Source organism: Gorilla gorilla, chromosome 9 (assembly GCF_029281585.2).
Source record: "Gorilla gorilla gorilla isolate KB3781 chromosome 9, NHGRI_mGorGor1-v2.1_pri, whole genome shotgun sequence".
Classification (NCBI taxonomy): domain Eukaryota; kingdom Metazoa; phylum Chordata; class Mammalia; order Primates; family Hominidae; genus Gorilla; species Gorilla gorilla.
In genome coordinates this window covers 14,054,572-14,078,320 of record NC_073233.2, presented here as the reverse complement: position 1 = coordinate 14,078,320, position 23,749 = coordinate 14,054,572, and the positions used below count along the sequence as shown (strand labels likewise).

General features: G+C 36.1%; 1 protein-coding gene across 1 annotated transcript; it reads right to left on the bottom strand.

The window, feature by feature from the left end:
• Positions 1-3,863: 3,863 nt before the first annotated feature.
• LOC101135237 (olfactory receptor 10T2-like) lies at positions 3,864-9,431 on the bottom strand. Its single transcript, XM_055355339.2, has 2 exons — positions 9,182-9,431; positions 3,864-7,623 (listed from the first exon to the last, which is right to left on the bottom strand). Exon 2 carries the CDS (start codon positions 7,314-7,316, stop codon positions 6,312-6,314), a length of 1,005 nt encoding a protein of 334 aa, XP_055211314.2. The 5' UTR covers positions 7,317-7,623; positions 9,182-9,431; the 3' UTR covers positions 3,864-6,311.
• Positions 9,432-23,749: the final 14,318 nt, after the last annotated feature.

Sequence of the window (23,749 nt, the reverse complement as noted above, 5' to 3'; positions counted from 1 at the left end):
ATTGATCAATTTGTATATTTTGAATCAATCTTGCATGCCAGGGATAAATTCTATTTGTTTATGGCATATAATTCCTTTTTTTTTTTTTTTTGAGACAGAGTTTCATTCTTGTTGCCCAGGCCAGAATGCAGTGGCACGATCTCAGCTCACTGCAACCCCTGCCTCCCTGGTTCAAGTGATTCTCCTGCCTCAGCCTCCCAAGTAGCTGGGATTACAGGTGCCCACCACCACACCCAGCTAATTTTTGTATTTTTAGTAGAGATGGGGTTTCACCATGTTGGCCAGGCTGGTCTGTAACTTCTGATCTCAAATGATCCACCTGCCTCGGCCTTCCAAAGTGCTGGGATTACAGGCATGAGTCACTGTGCCCGGCCAGAATTCTTTTTTTCTTTTCTTTCTTTCTTTTTTTTAATGTGTTGTTGAATTTAGTTTGCTAGGAATTTGTTGAGAATTTTTGCATCTATGTTCATCAGGGACATTGGAATGTAGTTATATTTTCTTGCAGTGTTTTTGTCTGGCTTTGGAATCAGGATAATGCTGACCTCATAAAATGAATTTGGAAGTATTCACTCTTCAATTTTCAGAAGAGTTTGAGAAGGATTGGTGTTAATTCTTCTCTAAATATTTGGTAGAATGCACCAGTGAAGCCCAGGTATTTTATTGGTTGGGAAGTTTCTGATTACTGTGTAATCTTCTTACTTATTGACTCATTCAGATTTTCTGCTTATTTATATTCAGTTTGGGCAAATTGTATAGTTGGTGTTAAAAGTAGTCTCTTAGGATCTGTTTTATTTCTGTGGAATCAGTTATAATGTTTTCTCCTTATTTCTAATCTTACTCATTTGAAACTTCCTTCCTTCTTTTCTTAGTCTAGCTAAAGGTTTGTCAGTTCTGTCTACCTTTTTAAAAACCAATTATTAGTTTTCTTGATTTTTTTCCTTTTTTCTATTTCATATATTTCACTCCAATCTTTGTCATTTTCTTCCTTTTGCTAACTGTGGGCCTAATTTGTTTTTCTTTTTCCATTTCCTTGAGGTGTAAAGCTAAGTTAATCCAGATCTTCTTTGTCTCTGTAAAATTCTCTTTTAGTACTGTTTTGGCTGCGTCCTACAAGAGTTTCTACATTCTGTTTTGTCTTCATTTGTCTCAAGATATTTTTTATTTGTCTTTTTGATTTCTTCTTTGACCCACTGGTTATTCAAGAGTGTGCTATTTAATCTCCATATATTTGTGGATTTTTTAGTTTTCCTTCTGTTATTGATTTCTAGTTTTATCTCATTGTAATCCAAAAAGATACTTGTTAAGATATCAATCTTTTAAAATTTGTTAAAACTTATTTTGTGACCAAACATGAAATAAATCCTGTAGTATGTTTCATGTGCACTTGAGAAAAATATGAATTTTCGATGCTGTTGGTTGGAATGTTTTATATGCCTGTTAGGAAAATTTGGTGTATAGTGTTGTTCAAGCCTCCTGTCTCCTTGTTGATTTTCTGTCTAGATATTCTATCCATTATTGAAGGTGGCTGTTAAAGTCTTCTTCTACTGTTATTGTATTAATTTATATTTCAGGTGCTCTGATGTTGTGTGCATGTATTTATAATTGTTATATCTTCCTGATATATTGGACCTTTTATTATTATATAGGGACCTCCTTTGATTCTTATGACAGTTTCTGACCCAAAGTCTGATATAAGTATGGTCAACCCTACTCTCTTTTTAAAAAATTTTTAAAATTATTTTAGATTCAGGGGGTACATGTGCAGGTTTGTTACCTGGGTATATTGCATAATGGTGAAGTTTGGGCTTCTAGTGAACATGTCACCCAAACAGTGAACATTGTATCCAATAGATAATTTTTTAGACTTAATACCTTTTGGAGTCCCCAGTATCTGTTATTTCCATCTATATGCCTGTGTGTACCCTTTGTTTAGCTCCTACTTATAAAGGATATGCACTATTTGATTTTCTGTTTCTGAGGTATTTTACTTAAAATAATGTCCTCCAGGTTCATTCTTGTTGCTGCAAAAGACGTGCTTTCATACTTTTTATGGCTGGGTTGTATTCCATGGTATACACATACCACGTTTTCTTAATCCAGTCAACTGTTGATAGACACTTGGGTTAATTCCATGACTTGGTTACTGTGAATAGTGCTGCAATAAACAAACAAGCTCAGTGGTCTTTTGTTATAATGATTTCTTTTCCTTTAGGTAGATACTCAGTCACGGGATTGCTGGGCCAAATGGTAATTCTGTTTTTAGTTCTTTGAGAAATCTCCATGCTGTTTCCCTTGGCAGTTTTACTAACTTACATTCTCATCAACAGTGTATAAGCATTCCCTTCTTCTCTGCGTCCTCATCAACATCTGTTATTTTTTGACTTTTTAATTACAGCCATTCTGACTACAGTGAGATAGTATCTCATTGTATTTTTGATTTGCATTTCTTTAATGATTAATGATGTCGAGCATTTTTTCATATGCTTTTTTCATATGCTTGTTGGCCATGTGTATGTCTTCTTTTTAGGAATGTCTGCTCATGTCCTTCACCCACTTTTTAATGAGGCTAGTTGTTTTTCTCTTGTTGATTTGAGTTCCTTACAGATTCTGGATATTAGCCCTTTGTTAGATGCATAGTTTGCAAATATTTTCTCCCATCCTGAGGTTGTCTGTTTACCCTGTTGATTATTTATTTTACTGTGCAGAAGCCCTTTAATTAAGTCCCATTTGCCTATTTTTGTTTTCGTTGCATATTCTTTTGTGGCCTTAGTTACAAATTCTTTGCCAAGGCCAATTTCCAGAAGAGTTTTTGCTAGGTTTTCTTCTAGAGTTTTTACAGCTTCATGTCTTACATTTAAGTATTTAATCCATCTTCAGTTAATTTTTGTATATAGTGAGAAATAGTGGTCCAGTTCCATCTTTCTGCAGATGGCTGGCCATTTTTCCCAGCACCATTTATTGATTAAGGTATACTTTTCCTATTGTTTGTTTTTGTTGACTTTGTCAAAGATCAGGTGGTTGTATGTGTGTGATTTTATTTATGGGTTCTTTATTTTGTTTCATTGATCTATGGGTCTATTTTTGTACCATGATGATTTGGTTATTATAGCCTTGTAGTATACTTTGAAGTGAGGTAATGGGATGCTTCCAGCTATATTACTTTGCTTAGGATTGCTTTGGCTATTTGGGCTTTTTTTTTGTCCCATATGAATTTTAGCATTTTTTCTAATTCTGTGAAATACTACACTGACAATTTCATAAAAATTACATTGAACCTGAGGATTGCTTTGGGCAACATGGTCATTTTAATGTTGGTTCTTCCAATCCATGAGCATGGGATTTTTTTTATTTGTTTATGTCACCTACAATTTCCTTCATCAGTGTTTTGTAGTTCTCCTTGTAGAGGTCTTTTGTCTCCTTGGTTAGGTGTATTGTTAGGTATTTTCATCTTTTGTGGCTATTGTAAATGGGATTGAGTTCTTGATTTGGTTTTAAGCTTGAGTGTCATTGGTATATAGAAATTCAGCTGATTTTTGTACATCAGTTTGTATTGAAACTTTACTGAAGTTGTTTATCAAGTCTAGGGTCTTTTGGAGGAATCTTTAGGGTTTTCTGGTTACAAGATTATGTAATCAGTGAACAGAGATAGTTTAAACCTGACAAAATCCTGAATAGACCCATAGCTAATTTCATACTTAACGGCCAAAGACTAGATGCTTTTCCCAGATATGAGGAACAAGACAAGAATGTCTGCTCTTGCCACTTCTAGTCAACATTGCAGTGGAGGAAGTAAGGCAATTAGCAATAACAAGAAATAAAAGGCATCCAGATTGAAAAAGTAGAAGTAAAACTGTATTTGCAGATGACATGATGTCATAGAAAACATAAACATATAGAAAAAATAAACATATATAAAAAATATAGAAATCCATTAAAATTATAGGGACGAATAAATGAGTCCAGACAACTTGTAGGATATAGGATAAATATAACAAGTCAATGGTATTTCCTTGCACTAGCAATGCAAAATCTAAAAATGAAATTAAGAACACAATTCTATTTATAGTAATATCAATTTTTTAATGCTGATAGGAATGAAATAAAACCTAATGAGTGAAAAAGTCGTATGCTTATGAATTGGAAGTCTTAATATTATAAAGATGGAAATACTCCCCAAATTTATCTGTAGATTAGACAAAATCCCTATCAAAGTCCTGGATGGTTTCTTTATAGAAATTGACAAGATTATAAAATGTATATAGAAATGCAAGTGACCCAAAATATCCAAAACAATCTTGAAAAACAAGAACAAACTTGAAGAATTCACACTTCCCAATTTTAATACTTACTATAAAACAACACTAATCAAGGCCAGGCACAGTGGCTCATGCCTGTAATCCCAGCACTTTGTGAGGCCAAGGTGAGTGGATCACTTGAGGTCAGGAGTTCAAGACCAGCCTGGCCAACATGGTGAAACCCCATCTTGACTAAAAACACAAAAATTAGCCAGGCATGGTAGCAGGTGCCTGTAATCCCAGCTACTCAGGAGGCTGTGGCAGGCAAATTGTTTGAACCCGAGAGGCAGAGGTTGCAGTGACCCATTGTGCCACTGCACTCCAGCCTGGGCAATGGAGTGAGACCCTGTCTCAAAAACACACAACAGCGACAAACAACACTAATCAAGACAGTGTGTACTGGCAAAAGGAAAGGCTTATAGATCAGTGGAATACAATTGAGGTCAGAAATGAACCCATGTGTCTATGGTCAACAGGTTGTCTATAAGGGTGTCAAGAATATTCAGCGGGGTAGTGAATAATCCTTTCAATAAATGGTGCTGGGTCATTTGAATATCCACATGTAAAAGAATAAGGTTGGACCCTTATCTTAACCCACATACAAAAGTTAATTCAAGTGGATCAAAGACCTAAATGTAAGATTTAATACTACAAAACTCTTAGAAGAAAGCATAGGGGAAATTCTTCATGATCTTGGATTAAGCAATAGATTCTTAGTTATGACATCAAAAGCATGAGCAAAAAAAAAGAAAAAAGAAAGATAAATTCCACCATATTAGAGTTAAAAACTTTTTTGCTTCAAAGGAAACTATAAAGAAAGGGAAGAAACAACCTACAGAATGGAAGCAAATATTTGCACATAGTATATCTGATCAAGGATGTTATCCAGAATCATTTAAACAATCTAACTTCAATACAAATACCCCAATTAAAAATGGGAAGAGAATTTGAATATGTATTTCTCTAAATTAGACATACAAATGATTAATAAATATATAAAAGATCCTTGATGTCATCTGTCATTAGAAAAATATAATTCAAACCCAGAATAATATATTACTTCACACTCCCTATAACCATGTGAACAATGTAGCCTCAAAATTCCTTCACCAGCATACATCATCTAATCTTCCACAATTCACTTCAGAACTTCCCTACCAGGGCCATGATCTGTCAGCAGTAATAGCACTTTCCACCACTGTGAGGTTCATAAATTAGAAGCTGTTTATTTTTATGCTCTAAATCAATTTAAATAGCATTTGAATTATTTGTTCCTTGAGAATTTAAACAAATTAATTATTAAACTATCTGCTCTAATGCTTTGTGGGAGAGAACAGGAAAACATGTCTTTGATGGATTTCTCAAAAATTTCCATGGAAATTGGTATGTCAAAAAATGTCTGTTGCTTTTGGGGTCATTTTGTAAGCTTATTTTTTCCATAAACGCATTCATGTTTTTTTCTAATTTTCAAATTTGTTTGAATAAATTTGAACAAAGTATTCTCTTAAATTGCTTTTAATTTTCTCTATTTTAATCACATCCTCATTTTCATTTTCAACTTTTTGTGTTTGTACTTTCTCCCTCTTTTTGGATTAATTATACTAGTCAACTCGATTTTTTTCTTTTCCTTCCTCCCTTCCTCCCTTCCTCCTTTCCTCCCTCCCTCCCTTCCTACCTTCCTCCCTTCCTTCCTTCCTCCCTTCCTTCCTTACATTCTCTCTCTCTTCCTTGCTGTCTTTCTGTCTTTAGTATCATAATTTTCTTTCTTCCCAAAAAGCAACTGCTATCATTAAAATACAGTGTTCCAAAGCAATATGTACCCTGAATGGGTATGTGTACATACACACATGCACACACACACAAACACACACACATAACATTTAAAAACATTTTAAAACTGCATCCTCTCTGTAGTAGGAAAATGGTGAGGCCAGGACATATCAGGAAATTAGACAATACTTTAACCACTTTGTGCACAAAGCGATATTAATTAGAAGTACTCCACTTTTCTCACCTTTATTTATCAATGCTATGTAATTTTTTTAAATGTTCAGGCTCTTTTTTTGTCTTCTGAGGGAAAACCCCAAATACACTGCCTAGTGTTTTTCTTAGGGCTATCTGCATTTCTTTGTTTCTCAGACTGTACACGATGGGGTTAAGCAGAGGCGTCAGTATTGTATATGTCATGGCCGTCAGCATGTCTTCATCGAAGGAGTTGCTGTTCTTGGGCCTCAAATAGACAAAGCAAGCAAATCCATAGTGTATGGACACAACAGTGAGGTGGGAGGAGCAAGTTGAGAAGGCCTTAGACCTCCCCTTTGCAGAGGGCATCTTTATGACTATGAACACAATGAAGACATAGGAAATCATAATTAAAATAAAGCTGCCCACCAACACAAAGGCAGAGAGCACAAAAATAGCCATTTCATGATAGAAAGTGTAATTACAAGCAAGGGAGACCACTGGTGAGATATCACAGAAATAGTGCTGGATAGTGTTCAAGTCGCAAAAAGACAAGTTGAATACAGTGACGATGATGCACAGAGAAAACAGGAACCCAACCATCCAAGAAGCCATCATCATCTGCAAGCAGATCTTTCTTGTCATAAGGGTGTGGTACTGCAGTGGGTTGTGGATGGCCGTGTAGCGGTCATAGGACATAGCGGCCATGATGAAACAGTTGTTGGATGCAAAGCCCAGAAAGAAAAACATCTGTGTGGCACACTCAGGAAGAGAAATGGTCTTGCTCTCTGATAGCAAGTCCACCAACATGCGAGGGATTACTACCACAGTGGTACAAGTTTCTGAAAAGGACAGGCCACAGAGGAAAAAGTACATAGGAGTGTGAAGGTTGTGGCTGAGCTTGATGGCCCCCATTATGGACACATTTGCAGCTAGGATGGTCACATGGTAGAAGAGAATCACCACAAAAAGTAGACTCTGCAGGTCTGAAAAACTGGAAAATCCCCACAGAAGGAATATGCTCACCACAGTGTGATTGCCCATCCTCCTGGTGGGCATGGCCACTGTCTATCAATGGTGCAGAGGGGCTTTTGGTCACAAGTCTGAGATCACTGTATAAAGCTTCTTATGCACTGATTTACCTGTATTTTATTCAGGGGACCTGGGCAAGTGTCAGGCAACTCTTAGAGAACCTGAGGAAAGGGAGTTAAATGCACCTGGAAAGAGGTCAAGGTCAGGAGCCTGAGTGAAGAGAAGAATGATTCTAATATGATAATATGTATAGATGACATAGAGTTGGCCCAAATACCTATACCTGGATTTTACCCCAAAAGCACTGTTTATCTCTCTTTTCTCCATTCTGGATCTGCAAGGAAGACACAAAATATGAATGAAAGTTTTTTGATCTCGCCTACTGGATTTTGAGATGCTATATTTGTCAAATGCTTTTTGTGATTTAGTGGTACCCTAGCACTCATGGGTGCTTAAAATAAACTGTTGATTGAATGAATAAAATAATTCCATCATTTAAAATTAATAAAACACTTAGAAAATTCTGAGAGATCAGTAAATATTTCCAAAAGAACATTCGCGTTTCTTTCAATGCAATCCTATCTTCATCAGTGCTCCCCAAAGTGTAGTGGTTCCGAGGGTGACATTTATGTCAACAACTAGAGCAGACAAATCAATTTAAAATGTTGTATCTTCTGCGTTTCTATATGTGGTAATAATTAAAGCTTGAGACATACAATATCAATTTTTCTTATTATAATAGTTCTTAAGACATACCATTAATTTTTAAGTTCTTAACGTCTCTTTGAAGTTCTTTGAACATCTTTTTGAAGTGTCTAATATAATATAATGGACTAACTTAGATTTAATATAATTTTGAAGATACTGACTCATTCCAGAATGTCATATTCTGATCAATTTTTGTGTTTTTAGCAGAACCTCCAGAACATTTGCCAGCTAATGTACTTAGGTAGTTTGCTTTGCAACAAGCCTGAAAATAACTAAATCAAGTTCCTCAGATAAATTTTGCCAGTAATATTTCTATTTTGATTGTTCAACATATAATCTGCTTAGGAGATGAGGGCAGAAAAGTGATATGAAGACTCTTCATAGAATTTTTATTTCAGTCATAGTTAAAGGTGGAGGGAAAGAAATGAGGAAGCAGGTATGAGAATGAAGGGCTGGGAGAGAAAAAAGAAATACTGGCTGAAATTATTTTGAAAGATTCATCAAGACTAATAACAAAATAAGACAAAACAATTATATTGTTAGTTGAGGAGTTGTCTTCTATGTGCATTGCATTTGCAGGCAAAGAATACAAAAAGAGTCAGGGCAGGTAACCAGCACCTACTCAATACCAATAATGTATTAGACAATATGCTAGGATTAGACAGAACTGTCTCATGTAATTCTTATAAGGCTATGTGAAGAATTTTTGTTTTTATTTTACAAAATGTGAAAGCAAGGTAGGGAGTGGTTACACGACTATCAAAGGCCATGAATTTATTCCATATATATTGACTAGATGCCAATAATGTGTCCAGCAGTTGTATGCATAGGAAGCACAACATGGAACCAGACATGTAGGATTTCTGTGATGTGAGAGTGCATAACTACTGTCGTGTGTGGAATTTGAAAGCCCTCTCTGAGGAGGTGAAACACTTAAATGGAGAATAGAGTGACAATATGTAAACAATATATGATGATCAGGGGGAGAATACTGCAGGTACAAAGCACAGATAACACAAAGACCCTTAGGTGGAAAACAAATATACCCAAGCATTCTTCAACCAAGACTCATATTGTTTATTTTTTAGTTTACTCCCCCACAGACTCTTTCCTCTGAAGGTTTCTCAGATGATTTACCTCTAAAGGAAAATCTTTCCCATTTTTATTGTTTCAGAACCACTTACTTTGTATGACTCTCCAATTTCAGCCTCTGTCAAAAAAGGATCTCCAATTTCTTCTGGGACATCTCCAATTCCAGAATGTCCTCCAAGTATTGAATACAGATGTTTAGAGCAAAATTGGCCATATTCCGTTACATATCGGGTTTTCCTCCTGTGTTTCCTATTTGAGTTATTTACAGACATTGGAGAGTTACCATTAGGTTGCATTTCTTATTCCTTCCACATCTTTTACCCCAATGAGTTACTTCCAAAATTCCAGATATCTGTTTTCCAACATCTTAACCTTCTTTTTAGCCCCTCTGCTGTTGCCCTGTATCTGTCCCATAGGGTGAGTATGGTATCTCCTTCTCCCAGTTCTATCCTTCACCTACTGCCAGCTTATTTATGTCACACCTGTGACCATGCTATGTCTCCCATTATAGATGTCTTTTGGATCCCTTTTGCCTACAAGCTAGATAATACTAGTAACCTATACTCTTTATTATATGTTTTGGTTACATAGTCTTGTATATACTCATAGCTACCCTAAGATATAAGTACTATTACAATGACCTTATTTGCAATTAGGAAATTGTGGCTCAGAGAGGTAACTGATTTGCCAAAAGTGAGATAGGTGGTAATGTATGTGCGTGGCATATTTACAGCAAGGCAGTGAGAGTCTAGAGGACTACATGTTTAGCTAGTTGATTCAAAGGGGAAGTCCACCTAGCATGGCTTCACGATCTTACCTGTCTATCCTCATTTCCTACCGCCAACTTCTCCTACAAAAGAAACATCCCACTATTTCCCAAATACAGCATGTCCTTTTGGGGCTCACCTACTATATCCATGATATTTTCTCTAAGTTGCAATGTCTTTCCTGCCCTTGTCTGCCTCCTAAAAACATAGCTTTCTCAAAATGAAAATTTATCACTTCTCAGAAGACTCTCTAAATTAGCCTAGCTATGTTATACACCTTTTAGATTCAGATACCATTTTATTGTAATAAGACATTTTTTACAAGCTTGGCTTCTATACTAGACAGAACAAAGACCTGTGTAAAATTTTGTCTCCCCCAACTTTCAGCCTAAGCTGAGCGCAATGTTGGCTTTGACTAAGTTTAGTTCAATGGCTATAGGATAAAATAGGATCTCATATTCTTCAGAAAGCCTTCCATGATTATTCCATGATTATTACTTCAATTCATTTATTAATTCTTCCCCAATACATTGTTTGAGCTCTTTCGCATTTATTTTATTTAGACATGCACTAAAGATAGTTGGCTGCTTTCTAAGTGGATTTTAAGTATCTTGTCGCTTAGCAATGTGAATGCAATAGGTGCTTTCTATATGCTTGCCTAATTGCACTAATGAACGTTGAATAACATTGAAAACAAACAAACAAATTCTGAAAACTTCAGCAGTGGTTTCTTAGAGCCTAGGAGAAAGAAACTATCATTTTTACATTCTAGACACTCCCCTTATTTACTATAATATTAAATCATGCTTGACTTATAAATGGTCATATTAGAGTCACTAGGAGAGCTTTATCAAAGAATATATTTCCCCATACACACACACCCACAAGTTCTTGGCAAGTATCTCCAAGGAGAAAATCTCCAGGTTATCAGGATATGTATAGTTTGCACAATCTTTCTCAGTGATGTTGGTTGGGAGCATTTGACTTTTGTGATACTTTTCACATATGTTGATGGTAAAGTCTGCTTTCCTCGTTATTTAAGTATAGTAATGACAAAAGGTATGTCCATATGACATTACCTGCTTCCTTCCCAATGACCCTGGCAGCTTCTGGCGAACAAGATGCCCCTAACATTGTGTCAGCCTTTCTGTTTGGTTTGCCCAAGTCTTACCCTCTTTCTATACCTGGCTTTTGCCTTGAGTTTGCCATCCTGGTCTCTGTTTTTAGTTCTTCAAAGCCTCCTCATGCAGTTTTCTGGGTTCTGTCTTTACCAACAATAAGAAACAGACAACATTCTTAATTTCCAGCTGTCTGTGCTCATAGTTTCTTCAATACTACTGAAGAATAGTAGAATATTCAAAATACTTCAATTTCTAACAGGCTATAAACACCCACAGATACTTGATTATTAGAACATATAGAATGAAATGATGTACATTGTAAAAAGTAAAACAAAAAAACCCCAAACTCTAAAATTCCTACCTTCTAAAGAAGGAGAATCACCTTCCAGTTTCTTAAAATCATGAAGTACTTAAGCTGTAGAAATAATGTACAGTCTCACAACTCAGGTGCGGCTTTCTGCAGTTCTTCCTGTCATTTCACTTATCATTCAAGGATAAGTGTTAAAGCAACTTTTCCCCTCGAATGCCTATGATCAGTCCCCTCTGAATTTAGAGTCACCTATACATAAAAGGTAGTGTTGTCTTCATTTCTTGGAGATGGAGCTCAGAACCATGAAGATTTTAATGAGAGTCCTGGGACCACTGAGACCACTATCTTGCAACTACTGATTTAGATACCACAAGTCTTGTCCTCTATATCACTCTGTGATGCTCACAAATATGTTTTCTTAAATCCTCACACACCATAGGAGCTTTTCAATGATATTTGCTCCTGTTCTTCTGAATAACAGTAGAAATGATTGAAATTCAACTTGTTAAAAATATACCTTAGAAAGTAGAGGATGCCTTTGGGCGTATTTTACTTCCTGCACAATAGCATTTATTTTATGCTTCTGAAAATTTGCGAAGTCTTTCAGGTCTTTTCAACCTTATTCACAGGGCAAGGGAATGGGTCATCATTAGAAGCTATTGCCTGGGGAAACAAAAGAAGGAAGGCAAGAAGAAAACAAACACACAGTATGATCACTGTGATTTTTTTTTTCTCATGGGACAACTTTGCTGTAGAAGACCTTGCTGAAAAGGAATATCCACTATTATCCAAACCTCCAGTTACTGCACTGCCATCTGTAATATCCACAGGTGGCTTCGAATTGCCCCTGTCATCAGATTGTCCCTCAGGGTCTTTGCCATCTGTAACAATCTTCTACCTAATGTATTATCAAGTCTTGTCTCCAATATCTGTTCTCATCATCTCAATACTTCAGGCAAACCAATGCACTATATTCTAATCAAATTCTGCATTTTCCTCATTCTGTTTTCTGTTCCTTCTGTCTGAAAAATCTCTGTTCTTGATTTCACCCAACAGAAATCTTGCTCATTCTTCAAGGTTCAGAACAAATGCCACATCATCCAAGAAACCCCTAGCTTGCATAATGTATAAAAACTGAGACAGAAATTGTTGTCATTAAGAAGGAATTCTATAACGGGAGGCACTTACTTTGGGTAACTTGCATTGGGTACCAGAACATCAATACTAACAGAGTCAGTGTAACAGTGTAGGTAGCTGTACATAATAAATAAGACTTGTTGAAACTAAGCAGACATTTTACTGCCTTTCCTGGATCTCCCTTACCAGAGCAGTAAATACATCCCCAAGCTTCTTTGAGAGCCAGCTTCTAACATATATAAACCTCTCTTTTGAGAATTGTTCTTAGACAAAAGGAAGATAAGTGACTGGAAATAGATGGGAGTGCATGCCCTCACACCCAGGGTGGCCCATAGCCAAAAACGGAATGCTATGGTGATTTTAAAACAATGGCAGAAATGTCCTATTGTTGCAAGCTAGAACCACTCCAAAGTGCCAATCATACTCCAGTACTTCCTGGGGAATCAGACTGAAGCTACTTTCAGCTGACTCCATACCTTTCTCTGGCATATTCCCATGCTTTGTCCTGCTTCTCTCTCACTCTTAGTTTTCTCCTGAGATCACTCTTTTACTAAATCACACGCATTTGAATTGGTAAGGTTCTGCTTTTGCAGAACTTATCATAAAACAGTCTTAATAAATACACAGGAATAAAGACTGCTTATACTTTTTTATACACACTCAAAATTTAAAAATAATAAAGTATATCTAGTGACTAAAGATAGTGAAAAACAAAACAAAACAACAACAAAAACAACAACAAAATAATGAACTATCAACAGTACCTACCCTCTCCCATCTTGAACCACTGTCTGTTTTGTATTCTGCAATGTCACACTCCTGCTTTGGGCCCTTTTCTACCACTTTTGTCTTTTTCATGTTTGGTAGGGAGTGAAACTTCACCAACTTGAAGGAGCACCTCACAGTGACCATGGCCCTTCTTCAGCTCTCATCACCAAGGACCACATAGTTACCCAGGTTGCCAACCCCAGCTATATGAGTCAATCAGACACAATACACACTGAGACCCATAGTCACCATATGCCCCTTCATTTGGTACATCATTCATTCCAGTAGATCTAGCCCCCTGCAGGTGAATGTCTTTACTTTTAAAAGTCAGTTCATGAATTTTGGAGGGGATGACTGCTTCTTCAAATGCATAGACACCTACACAAAGTTACAAGAATCACAGAGAATCAGGAAAACATGACGCCACCGAAAGAACACAATAAACTTCCAGTAATTGTCCTCAAAAAAATGGAGATCCACAAGTTGACTGAAAAGGAATTTGAAATAATTGTTCTAATGAAATTCAGGGACTAGAAAAGAATACAGATAAACAATTTAACAAAATAAAGAAAAAAATAAAAAAATAAGAATTCAAGAGATAGGAAAACACTAAAAGAAACAAATTTTGAGCTAAAAATACAATAACTGAATTAAAAAATGCAATAGAGTTCTTCAACAGCAGACTCACTCAAAAGGAAGAAAAAATCAGGAAAATCAGACAGGTCATTTGAAATTATCAGAGGAGAAAAAAGGAAAAGAATAAAAAAATGAAGAAGTCTTTGGGCTATGTGGAACACTATCAAGAGAGCTAACTTTGTATTAGGGGAGTTCCAAAAGGAAAAGAGGGAGAGAATGGGGCAAAACGTTTCCTGTAAGAAATTATGGCTGGAAACTTCCCAAATCTGGGGAGAGACCCTCATCCCACACTGTATATAAAAATTACCTCAAATGGATTAAAGACTTAAACATAAAACCTAAAACTCTAGAACTACTAGATTAAAACATAGGAGAAAATCTCCATGACATTGATCTGGCCAATGAGTTTTTGGATATGACCCCCAAAGCACAAACAACAAAAGCAAAAATAGATAAATGGAATTACATAAAACTAAAAAGTTTCAGCATGGCAAAGGGAAAAATCAGCAGAATAAGGAGACAACTAATGAAATGGGAGAAAAGGCTGGGCACAGTGGTTCATGCCTGTAGTCCCAGCACTTGGGAGGCTGAGGCGGGCAGATCACTTGAGGTCAGGAGTTTGAAACCAGAAACATGGTGAAACCCTGTCTCTACTAAAAATACAAAAATTAGTTGGGTGTGATGGCACATGCCTGTAATCCCAGCTACTTGGGAGGCTAAGGCAGGAGAATCGCTTGAACCTGGGAGGCGGAGGTTGCAGTGAGCTGAGATCACACCACTGCACTCCAGCCTGGGCAACACAGTGAGATTCCATCTAAAAAAAAAAGAAAGAAAGAAAGAAATGAGATAAAATAAAACAGTCATGGTTTTAGGTCTAACGTTTAAGTCTTTAATCCATCTTGAATTGATTTTTGTATAAGGTGTAAGGAAGGGATCCAGTTTCAGCTTTCTACATATGGCTAGCCAGTTTTCCCAGCACCATTTATTAAATAGGGAATCCTTTCCCCATTGCTTGTTTTTCTCAGGTTTGTCAAAGATCAGATAGTTGTAGATATGCGGCGTTATTTCTGAGGGCTCTGTTCTGTTCTATTGATCTATATCTCTGTTTTGGTACCAGTACCATGCTGTTTTGGTTACCGTAGCCTTGTAGTATAGTTTGAAGTCAGGTAGTGTGATGCCTCCAGCTTTGTTCTTTTGGCTTAGGATTGACTTGGTGATGCGGGCTCTTTTTTGGTTCCATATGAACTTTAAAGTAGTTTTTTCCAATTCTGTGAAGAAAGTCATTGGTAGCTTGATGGGGATGGCATTGAATCTATAAATTACCTTGGGCAGTATGGCCATTTTCACGATATTGATTCTACCTACCCATGAGCATGGAATGTTCTTCCATTTGTTTGTATCCTCTTTTATTTCCTTGAGCAGTGGTTTGTAGTTCTCCTTGAAAAGGTCCTTCACATCCCTTGTAAGTTGGATTCCTAGGTATTTATTCTCTTTGAAGCAATTGTGAATGGGAGTTGACTCATGATTTGGCTCTCTGTTTGTCTGTTGTTGGTGTATGAGAATGCTTGTGATTTTTGTACATTGATTTTGTATCCTGAGACTTTTGGGCAAGGACTTCATGTCTAAAACACCAAAAGCAATGGCAACAAAAGACAAAATCGACAAATGGGATCTAATTAAACTAAAGAGCTTCTGCACAGCAAAAGAAACTACCATCAGAGTGAACAGGCAACCTACAAAATGGGAGAAAATTTTTGCAACCTACTCAGCTGACAAAGGGCTAATATCCAGAATCTACAATGAACTCCAACAAATTTACAAGAAAAAAACAAACAACTCCATCAAAAAGTGGGCAAAGGACATGAACAGACACTTCTCAAAAGAAGACATTTATGCAGCCAAAAAACACATGAAAAAATGCTCACCATCACTGGCCATCAGAGAAATGCAAATCAAAACCACAATGAGATACCATCTCACACCAGTTAGAATGGCAATCATTAAAAAGTCAGGAAACAACAGGTGCTGGAGAGGATGTGGAGAAATAGGAACACTTTTACACTGTTGGTGGGACTGTAAACTAGTTCAACCATTGTGGAAGTCAGTGTGGCGATTCCTCAGGGATCTAGAACTAGAAATACCATTTGACCCAGCCATCCCATTACTGGGTATATACCCAAAGGACTATAAATCATGCTGCTATAAAGACACATGCACACGTATGTTTATTGCGGCATTATTCACAATAGCAAAGACTTGGAACCAACCCAAATGTCCATCAATGATAGACTGGATTAAGAAAATGTGGCACATATACACCATGGAATACTATGCAGCCATAAAAAATGATGAGTTCATGTCCTTTGCAGGGACATGGATGAAATTGGAAATCATCATTCTCAGTAAACTATCACAAGAACAAAAAACCAAACACCACATATTCTCACTCATAGGTGGGAATTGAACAATGAGAACACATTGACACAGGAAGGGGAACATCACACTTTGGGGACTGTTGTGGGGTGGGGGGAGGGAGGAGGGATAGCATTGGGAGATATACCTAATGCTAGATGACGAGTTAGTGGGTGCAGCGCACCAGCATGGCACATGTACACATGTGTAACAAACCTGCACATTGTGCACATGTACCCTAAAACTTAAGTATAATAATAATAAAGAAAGAAAGAAAGAAAGAAAAGAAAACAGTGACTCCATTTAGAATATGGTTAGCACTCACATTTGCATCATTTGATCAATTCAGGTTTTTGAATGAACACTTACAACAATGATGTTTTTGAGACTCTGATGAGAATCAGAATGGCCAAAGTGATTGACTTTATGTCACTGTTTAGCACTGTCCAATTTGCTTCTATTTCTCATCACTTTGCATAGTTTGCAAATATTTTCTCCCATTCTATGGGTTGTCTATATACTCTGTTAAGAGTTTCTTTTGCTGTGCAGAAGCTTTTTAGTTTAATTAGATCTCACTTGTTCATTTTTGTTTTTGTTACAATTGCTTTTGAGGACTAAGCCATGAATTCTTTGCCAAAGGCAATATTGAGAGGTTATTTCTTAGGTTTTCTTCTAGGATGTTTGTAGTTTGAGGTCTTACATTTAAGTCTTTAATCTGTCTTGAGTTAGTTCTTGTATATGGTAAAAGGAAAGGATCCAGTTTCATTCTCCTGCAGACGGCTAGCCAGTTATCCCAGCACCATTTATTGCATAGAAGTCCTTTTCCCATTGCTTGTTTTTGTTGGCTTTGTCAAAGGTCAGATGGTTTTAGGTTTATGACTTTATTTCTGGGTTATCTATTCTGTTCCATTGGTCTATATGTCTGTTTTTGTATCAGTACAATGCTGTTTTGGTTACTGTAGCCTTGTAGTATAGTTTGAAGTCGGGCAGTTTGATACCTCTGGGTTTTTATTTTATTTTATTCTTTTTTTTTTTTTTTTTTTTTTGCTTAGTATTGCTCTTGCCATTTGGGCTCTTTTTTGGTTCCATATGAATTTTGCATATGGAACCAAATATACATTTTTGGCTGATTTTTTTCTATTACTGACTCAATTTTGGAACTTGTTATTGATTGTTCAAGTTTTCACTTACTTCCTGGCTCAATCTTGGGAGGTTATACATTTCTAGGAATTTATCCATTCCCTGTAGATTTTCTAGTTTGTATGCATAGAGTTGTTCATAATAGTCTCTGAGGATCTTTTGTATTTCTGTGGGATTTATTGTAACGTCATCTTTGTCTTTTCTGATTGTACTTATTTGGATCTTCTCTTTTTTCCTTGTTAATCTAACTCGTGGTCTATCAATCTTGTCTATTCTTTCAAAAATCATTTTTTTGTTTCATTGACCTTTTATATGGATTTTTCCATCTTAATCCTATTCAGTTCTTCTTTAATTTTAGTTATTTTGTTTCTTCTCTCTGCTTTGGGGCTGGCTTTTAAAAAAATTCTAGTTCCTCTAGGTGCAATGTTAGATTGTTAACTTGAGATCTTTCTAATTTCTTGATGAAGGAATTTAGCAAAAACAGCTAACCAAGGAGATGAAAGATATCTATAGGCAGAACTACAGAACACTGCTGAAAGAAATTAGAGACACAAAATGGAAAAAAAAATCCATGTTCTCGGATTGGAAGAATCAATATTATTAAAATTGACATTCTGCCCAACGCTATTTACACATAGCTATTCTTATCAAACTACCAAAGTCATTTTTTCACAGAATTAGAGAAAGCTATTTGCATCATACTTACCAATGGAGCAACCCTAATCTGAAAATCTAAAATCCAAAATGCTCCAGTGAGCATTTCTTCTGAGTATCATGTCAGCACTGAAAAAGTTTCAGATTTTGTAGTATTTTGGATTTTAGGTTTTTGGATTAGTGATACTCAACCTGTATAATACAGGATCTAACATTTATGTCATCAAAGCAACAGAAAAAGAGGAGAAAAATGATGAAAGCTGAAGGAATAATGACTTACAATTTTTCAAATTTAGAAAAGACCCATACATTTAATAAATTTTCAGCAAACACCAAACAGGATAATTCTAAGGAAATCCACGCTTAAATACATCATAATCAAAATTCTAAAAATTAGAAACAAAGAAAAACAATTGGAAGCAGTGAAAAAGAAATGGCACCTTACCTCCAGCAGAAAACCATTCAAATGACAGCAGATTCCTCACCTGGAACCACAGAGATCAAAAGAAAAGTTTTTTATTTGCAAAGGAAAGAAACGGTCAAGTGTGAATTCTCTATCTAGCTAGTATCTTTCAGGGATTAAGGGGAAATGAGACATTCTCAGATGAAGGAAAACTAACAGAATTTATCACCAGCTGACCTACCCTAAAAGAATAGCTAAAGAAAGTTCTCAAAACAGAAAATAACTAATCGAAGAAGGAATCTTGAAACAGCAGGAAGGAAGAAAATAAAACAGGAGATGTAAACATATAGATAAATACATTTCTCTACTCCTCTTAAGTTTTCTAAATTTTTTTTATTGTCATAGCCAAAATTATAACACTGTCTGATGTGGTTCTCAATATATGTAGAGATAACTTTTAAGACACAATTATGTTATAAATGGGAAAGGGTAAAGAGACAAAGAAGCATAAAGAGGGAAAAGACTTCTACTCTTCACACACATTCATATGGTCATGGAACAGACTTTGTCATTGTCAGTAAGTTTACCAACTTCATCACATCAATTTCAAACACCCCACTCTGAGTATCACCTCCAGGTCCATTCAAAATGTATTTGGTCTCACTGGAAGCACCAATCATTGAAGTAACTACGTTTTCACAGTCCAGTCTCCACCCTCTATTGTGTCTCAACATCCTTTTGAACTTCTTAAAAGAGAGGGAGCTCATCTGCAACTACCTATAGTTTTGAGGTAATTCCAGCCTCAAGAGAATGAGCTCAGTTAATCTGCAACTACTTACAGTGTTTAATCTCAACATCCTGGCATCCAAGTGAGAAAGTCAGACCCACTGAAAAAGCAAGTGTCAAACAATAAAAGAACCAGCAAATACTACCAAATAAAAAATTCTATCATTTACCAAGTAATACTTGAGAAGTACTATCAAGTATCAGAAGGCTGCCATTGAGGGAGAAGGTATGTCATTACTTTCTATAGGAAAAGGATTGCTCATGTGTAAGTCCCCTGAATGGCCAAATGAAATATTTGCTACTTTTTGAAAGATCTTAACATTTAAAATATCTCTACAAATTATACTGGTGAATAACTATCAGTACTCTATTCTTAGTCAACCTGAATATGACAAACATACTCTATGAAGCAGTTCTTAAATCAATGTGATTTAATCAATTCTTCATATAAATTAACTTGATAAAATAATGAAAGAATGCTAAATCTCTGACTCCATTAATTAGTCCCAGGATTCTGTCAGAGGGTTAAGAAATATGAATCTGGAAAAAATCTTATATTTATGTAAAAAAAAACATTAGAGACCCAAATGGATTCAAAACATGATATAAGTACCAACCAGTATGATATGTGAGGTATGACCAATGGAACAGTATAGAGAACCCAGAAATAAGACCACATACTTACAACAATCTGATCTTTGGCAAACCTGACGAAAACAAGCAATGGGGAAATGATTTCCTATTCAATAAATGGTGCTGGAATAACTGGCTAGCCATGTGCAGAAGATTAAAGCTGGACCCCTTCCTTATAACCATATACAAAAATTAGCTCAAGATGGATTAAAGACAAATGTAAAACCCAAAACTATAAAAACCCTGGAAGACAACCTAGGCAATACCATTCAGGACATAGGCACAGGCATAGATTTCATATTGAAGACATAAAAAGCAATCGCAACAAGAGCAAAAATTGACAAGTGTGATCTAATTAAATGAAAGAGCTTCTGCACAGCAAAGGAAACCACCAACAGAGTGAACAGGGAACCTACAGAAAGGAAGAAAATTTTTGCAAACTATGCATCTGACAAAGGTCTAATATCCAGCATCTATAAGGAACTGAAATTTACAAGGAAAAAACAAGCAACCCCATTAAAAAGTGGGCAAAGGATGTGAGCAGACACTTTTCAAAAGAAGACATACATACAGCCAACAATCATATGAGAAAAAGCTCAACATCACTGATCATTAGAGAAATGCAAATTGAAACCACAATGAGATACTGTATTAGTCCATTCTCAAGCTATTATAAAGAACTGCCCAAGACTGGATAATTTACAAAGGAAAGAGGTTTAATTGACTCACATTTCCACAGGACTGAAGAGGCCTCAGGAAACTTGCAATCGTGGTGGAAGGGGAAGCAAACACGTCCTTCTTTACATGGTGGCAGGAAGGAGAAGTACGAAGCAAAGGGGGAAAGCCCCTTATAAAACCACCAGATCTTGTGAGAATTCACTCACTATCATGAGAACATGGGAGAAACCACCCCCTTAATTTAATTATTTCCACCTGGTTTCGCCCTTGACACGTGGAGATTATTACAATTCAAGGTTAGATTTGGGTGAGGGCACAGAAGCAAACCGTTATCAGATACCATCTCATACCAGTCAGAATGGCTATCATTAAAAAGAATTAATAACAGGTGCCAGTGAGGTTGTGGAGAAAAAGGAATGCTTATACACTGCTGGTAGTAGTGTAAATTAGTTCAACCATTGTGGACGACAGTGTGGGGATTTCTCAAAGATCCAAAGGCAGAAATACATTCAACCCAGCAATCCCATTACAGAGTATATATCCAAAGGAATATAAATCATATATATAAATATAAATGATTTATGCAGACATGTGTCTTTATAATTTTATAACTCATATATCCATATGTTCATTGAAACACTATTCACAACTGCAAAGACATGGAATCAATCTAAATGCCCATCAATGATGCACTGGATAAATAAAATGTGGTATATATACACCATGGAATACTATGCAGCCATAAAAAAAGAATGCAGTCTTGTTCTTTGCAGGGACATGGATGGAGCTGGAGGCCATTATTCTTAGCAAACTAACACAGGGACAGAAAACCAAATACTGGGTGTTCTCATTTATAAGTGGGAGCTAAATGATAAGAACACATGGACACGCAGAGGGGAACAACACACACTGGGGCCTATTGGAGGGTGGAGGGTGGATGGGGGAGGAGGGAGAGGATCAGGAAAAATAACTAATGGATACTACGCTTAATAGCTGGGTGATGAAATAGTCTGTATAACAAACTCCCATAACACAAGTTTACCTATGTAACAAACCTGCACATAGAGCCCTGAACTTAAAAGTTAAAAAAAAAAACTTAAAACAAAAGAAAATATTAAGAAACAAAAGAAGATTTCAGCCAAAATTTATATGAATAAATTTCAGTTCTGCCACTTACTAAATGATCTTGGGAAAGTTACGTAACCCTCTGAGTCTCATTTTTCTTATTTTTAAAATTGAGATGCAGTAATAATAATGTTTATCTCACATGAACACTATTTTAAATAAAATGATTTATGTTAAAACACCTAGCAATGGATGGCAATGAATGAGTAATCCATAAATAAGAATCTACTTAAAATTGCAACTGTTATCTTCCACTAGCAATACAAAGGGCATTTATATATCGATAATAAAGAACGAATGTTGCCTGCCAAAGATAATGACAAACTCCAGGAATCATCTCTGTGCAGCAGGGTTTATTTATGCAGGATTTGGGACCATTTGGAATAAAAGACCAAAAGTACCTCAACACCAGACCTGCACAGGTTTGTCAACATCTTATTGAAAATCCAATGGAGAAAATCCAATAAGATTGAGACAATTAGGCGTGTTTATGTATTCATATGAAATTATGCTGGCTGATATAATTCATTAAGATCCCAGGGGCTTCATTAATTCTCTTCATTATTTGTATACAGTTATTATAACTGCATAGATCTAATTAGTTTTGAAACTTGATTTGGGTCAACATAATTATTGTGGGCTATGCTGTACTCATCTGTACCATCTCTGAGAAGCAGCTATGACTAGGTACCAGGAACTTTTTTTTTTTTTAGCATTTTCTTGGTTTTTTTTTTGTTTTTTTTTTGTTTTGAGACGGAGTCTCGCTCTGTCGCCCAGGCTGGAGTGCAGTGGCGCGATCTCGGCTCACTGCAAGCTCCGCCACCTGGGTTCACGCCATTCTCCTGCCTCAGCCTCCCGAGTATCTGGGACTACAGGCGCCCGCCACCACGCCCGGCTAATTTTTTGTATATTTAGTAGAGACGGGGTTTCACCGTGTTAGCCAGGACGGTCTCGATCTCCTGACCTCGTGATCCACCCGCCTCGGCCTCCCAAAGTGCTGGGATTACAGGCGTGAGCCACCGTGCCCGGCCCTTGTTTTTTTTTATATAATTAGTTGCATCTTAGTTGCATGAAGAGCCATAATGCTTTCCCCACATGAAGGTGACCTGTGTTTCAATTCAACTCCACTTATGTAGACTTGTTTTCCCAAAATCTTGGACTCTTGAGATAGAGATCCAGTTATTGAAGATACTTCATCCTTTTTCCACTCTATATTTATCTGTAATCCAGTGCTGTCTTTCCAGATAACCCAAGACTCTCTTCCTTGTTCCTAATTTCCATGTGTTTTTAATAAGCGATTTTTACCATTTATATTGTTCTAAAATTGCTTTTATAATTCAAAAATATTTTTTAGGTAATTCCATGTATGCATCCTTCACAATTTTAATGAAAGCATTTTGAAAGCATTGCATTAGTATTTAGTTAACTATACTCCAACCAATGCTTCATTGTACCAGCATTTCTCTCAGAAGTATTCCTGGGTCAAAAGGTTTGCACAATTTAAATTCTAATAGATTCTGCCAAATTGCCCTCAAAGAAAATTAGCACCATTTAACTCATAGTGCTTTATGTTAACAATCTATTAGATCAGGCTTTTTTTGTTACTTATTTGACCGATCAATTTCTGAAACTCTTGCATGATGATTGTACATTTTTCAGTTTCACATACTCTTATCAGATTTTTCTTTAAATATTTCAACATTGTGTTATTAGGTATTTAAATGTTTAAGACTGCTATGACTTCTTTGTGAATGACCCTTTTCATTTTAATAAAACCTTTAAAAGCAACATTGCCAATTTACTTCCCACTAGGAATCATCTGAAAGCAATTTATTCACTGCTTAAACTGTTAATAGTATTGAACTTACTCATTTTTACAATGAATAACATGATCTATTATAATGTAACTAATTTTGTTTTTTTAAAAAAGCTTAATGGTTGTCATTGTGCATAATTTTGTTTTCTATTTACCATGCTTTCTTTGTCACTGTTGTTTTTGTTGTTTGTTTTCCTATCATTATTTCCTTTAAATTGAATCAACCTTCTTTTCACTACTTACAATCTAATCTTATGGAATTTATGCATCATAT

Coding starts and splice junctions, on each gene's coding strand:
- LOC101135237 (XM_055355339.2), bottom strand. CDS start 7,316: ATGCCCACCAGGAGGATGGGCAATCACACTGTGGTGAGCATATTCCTT.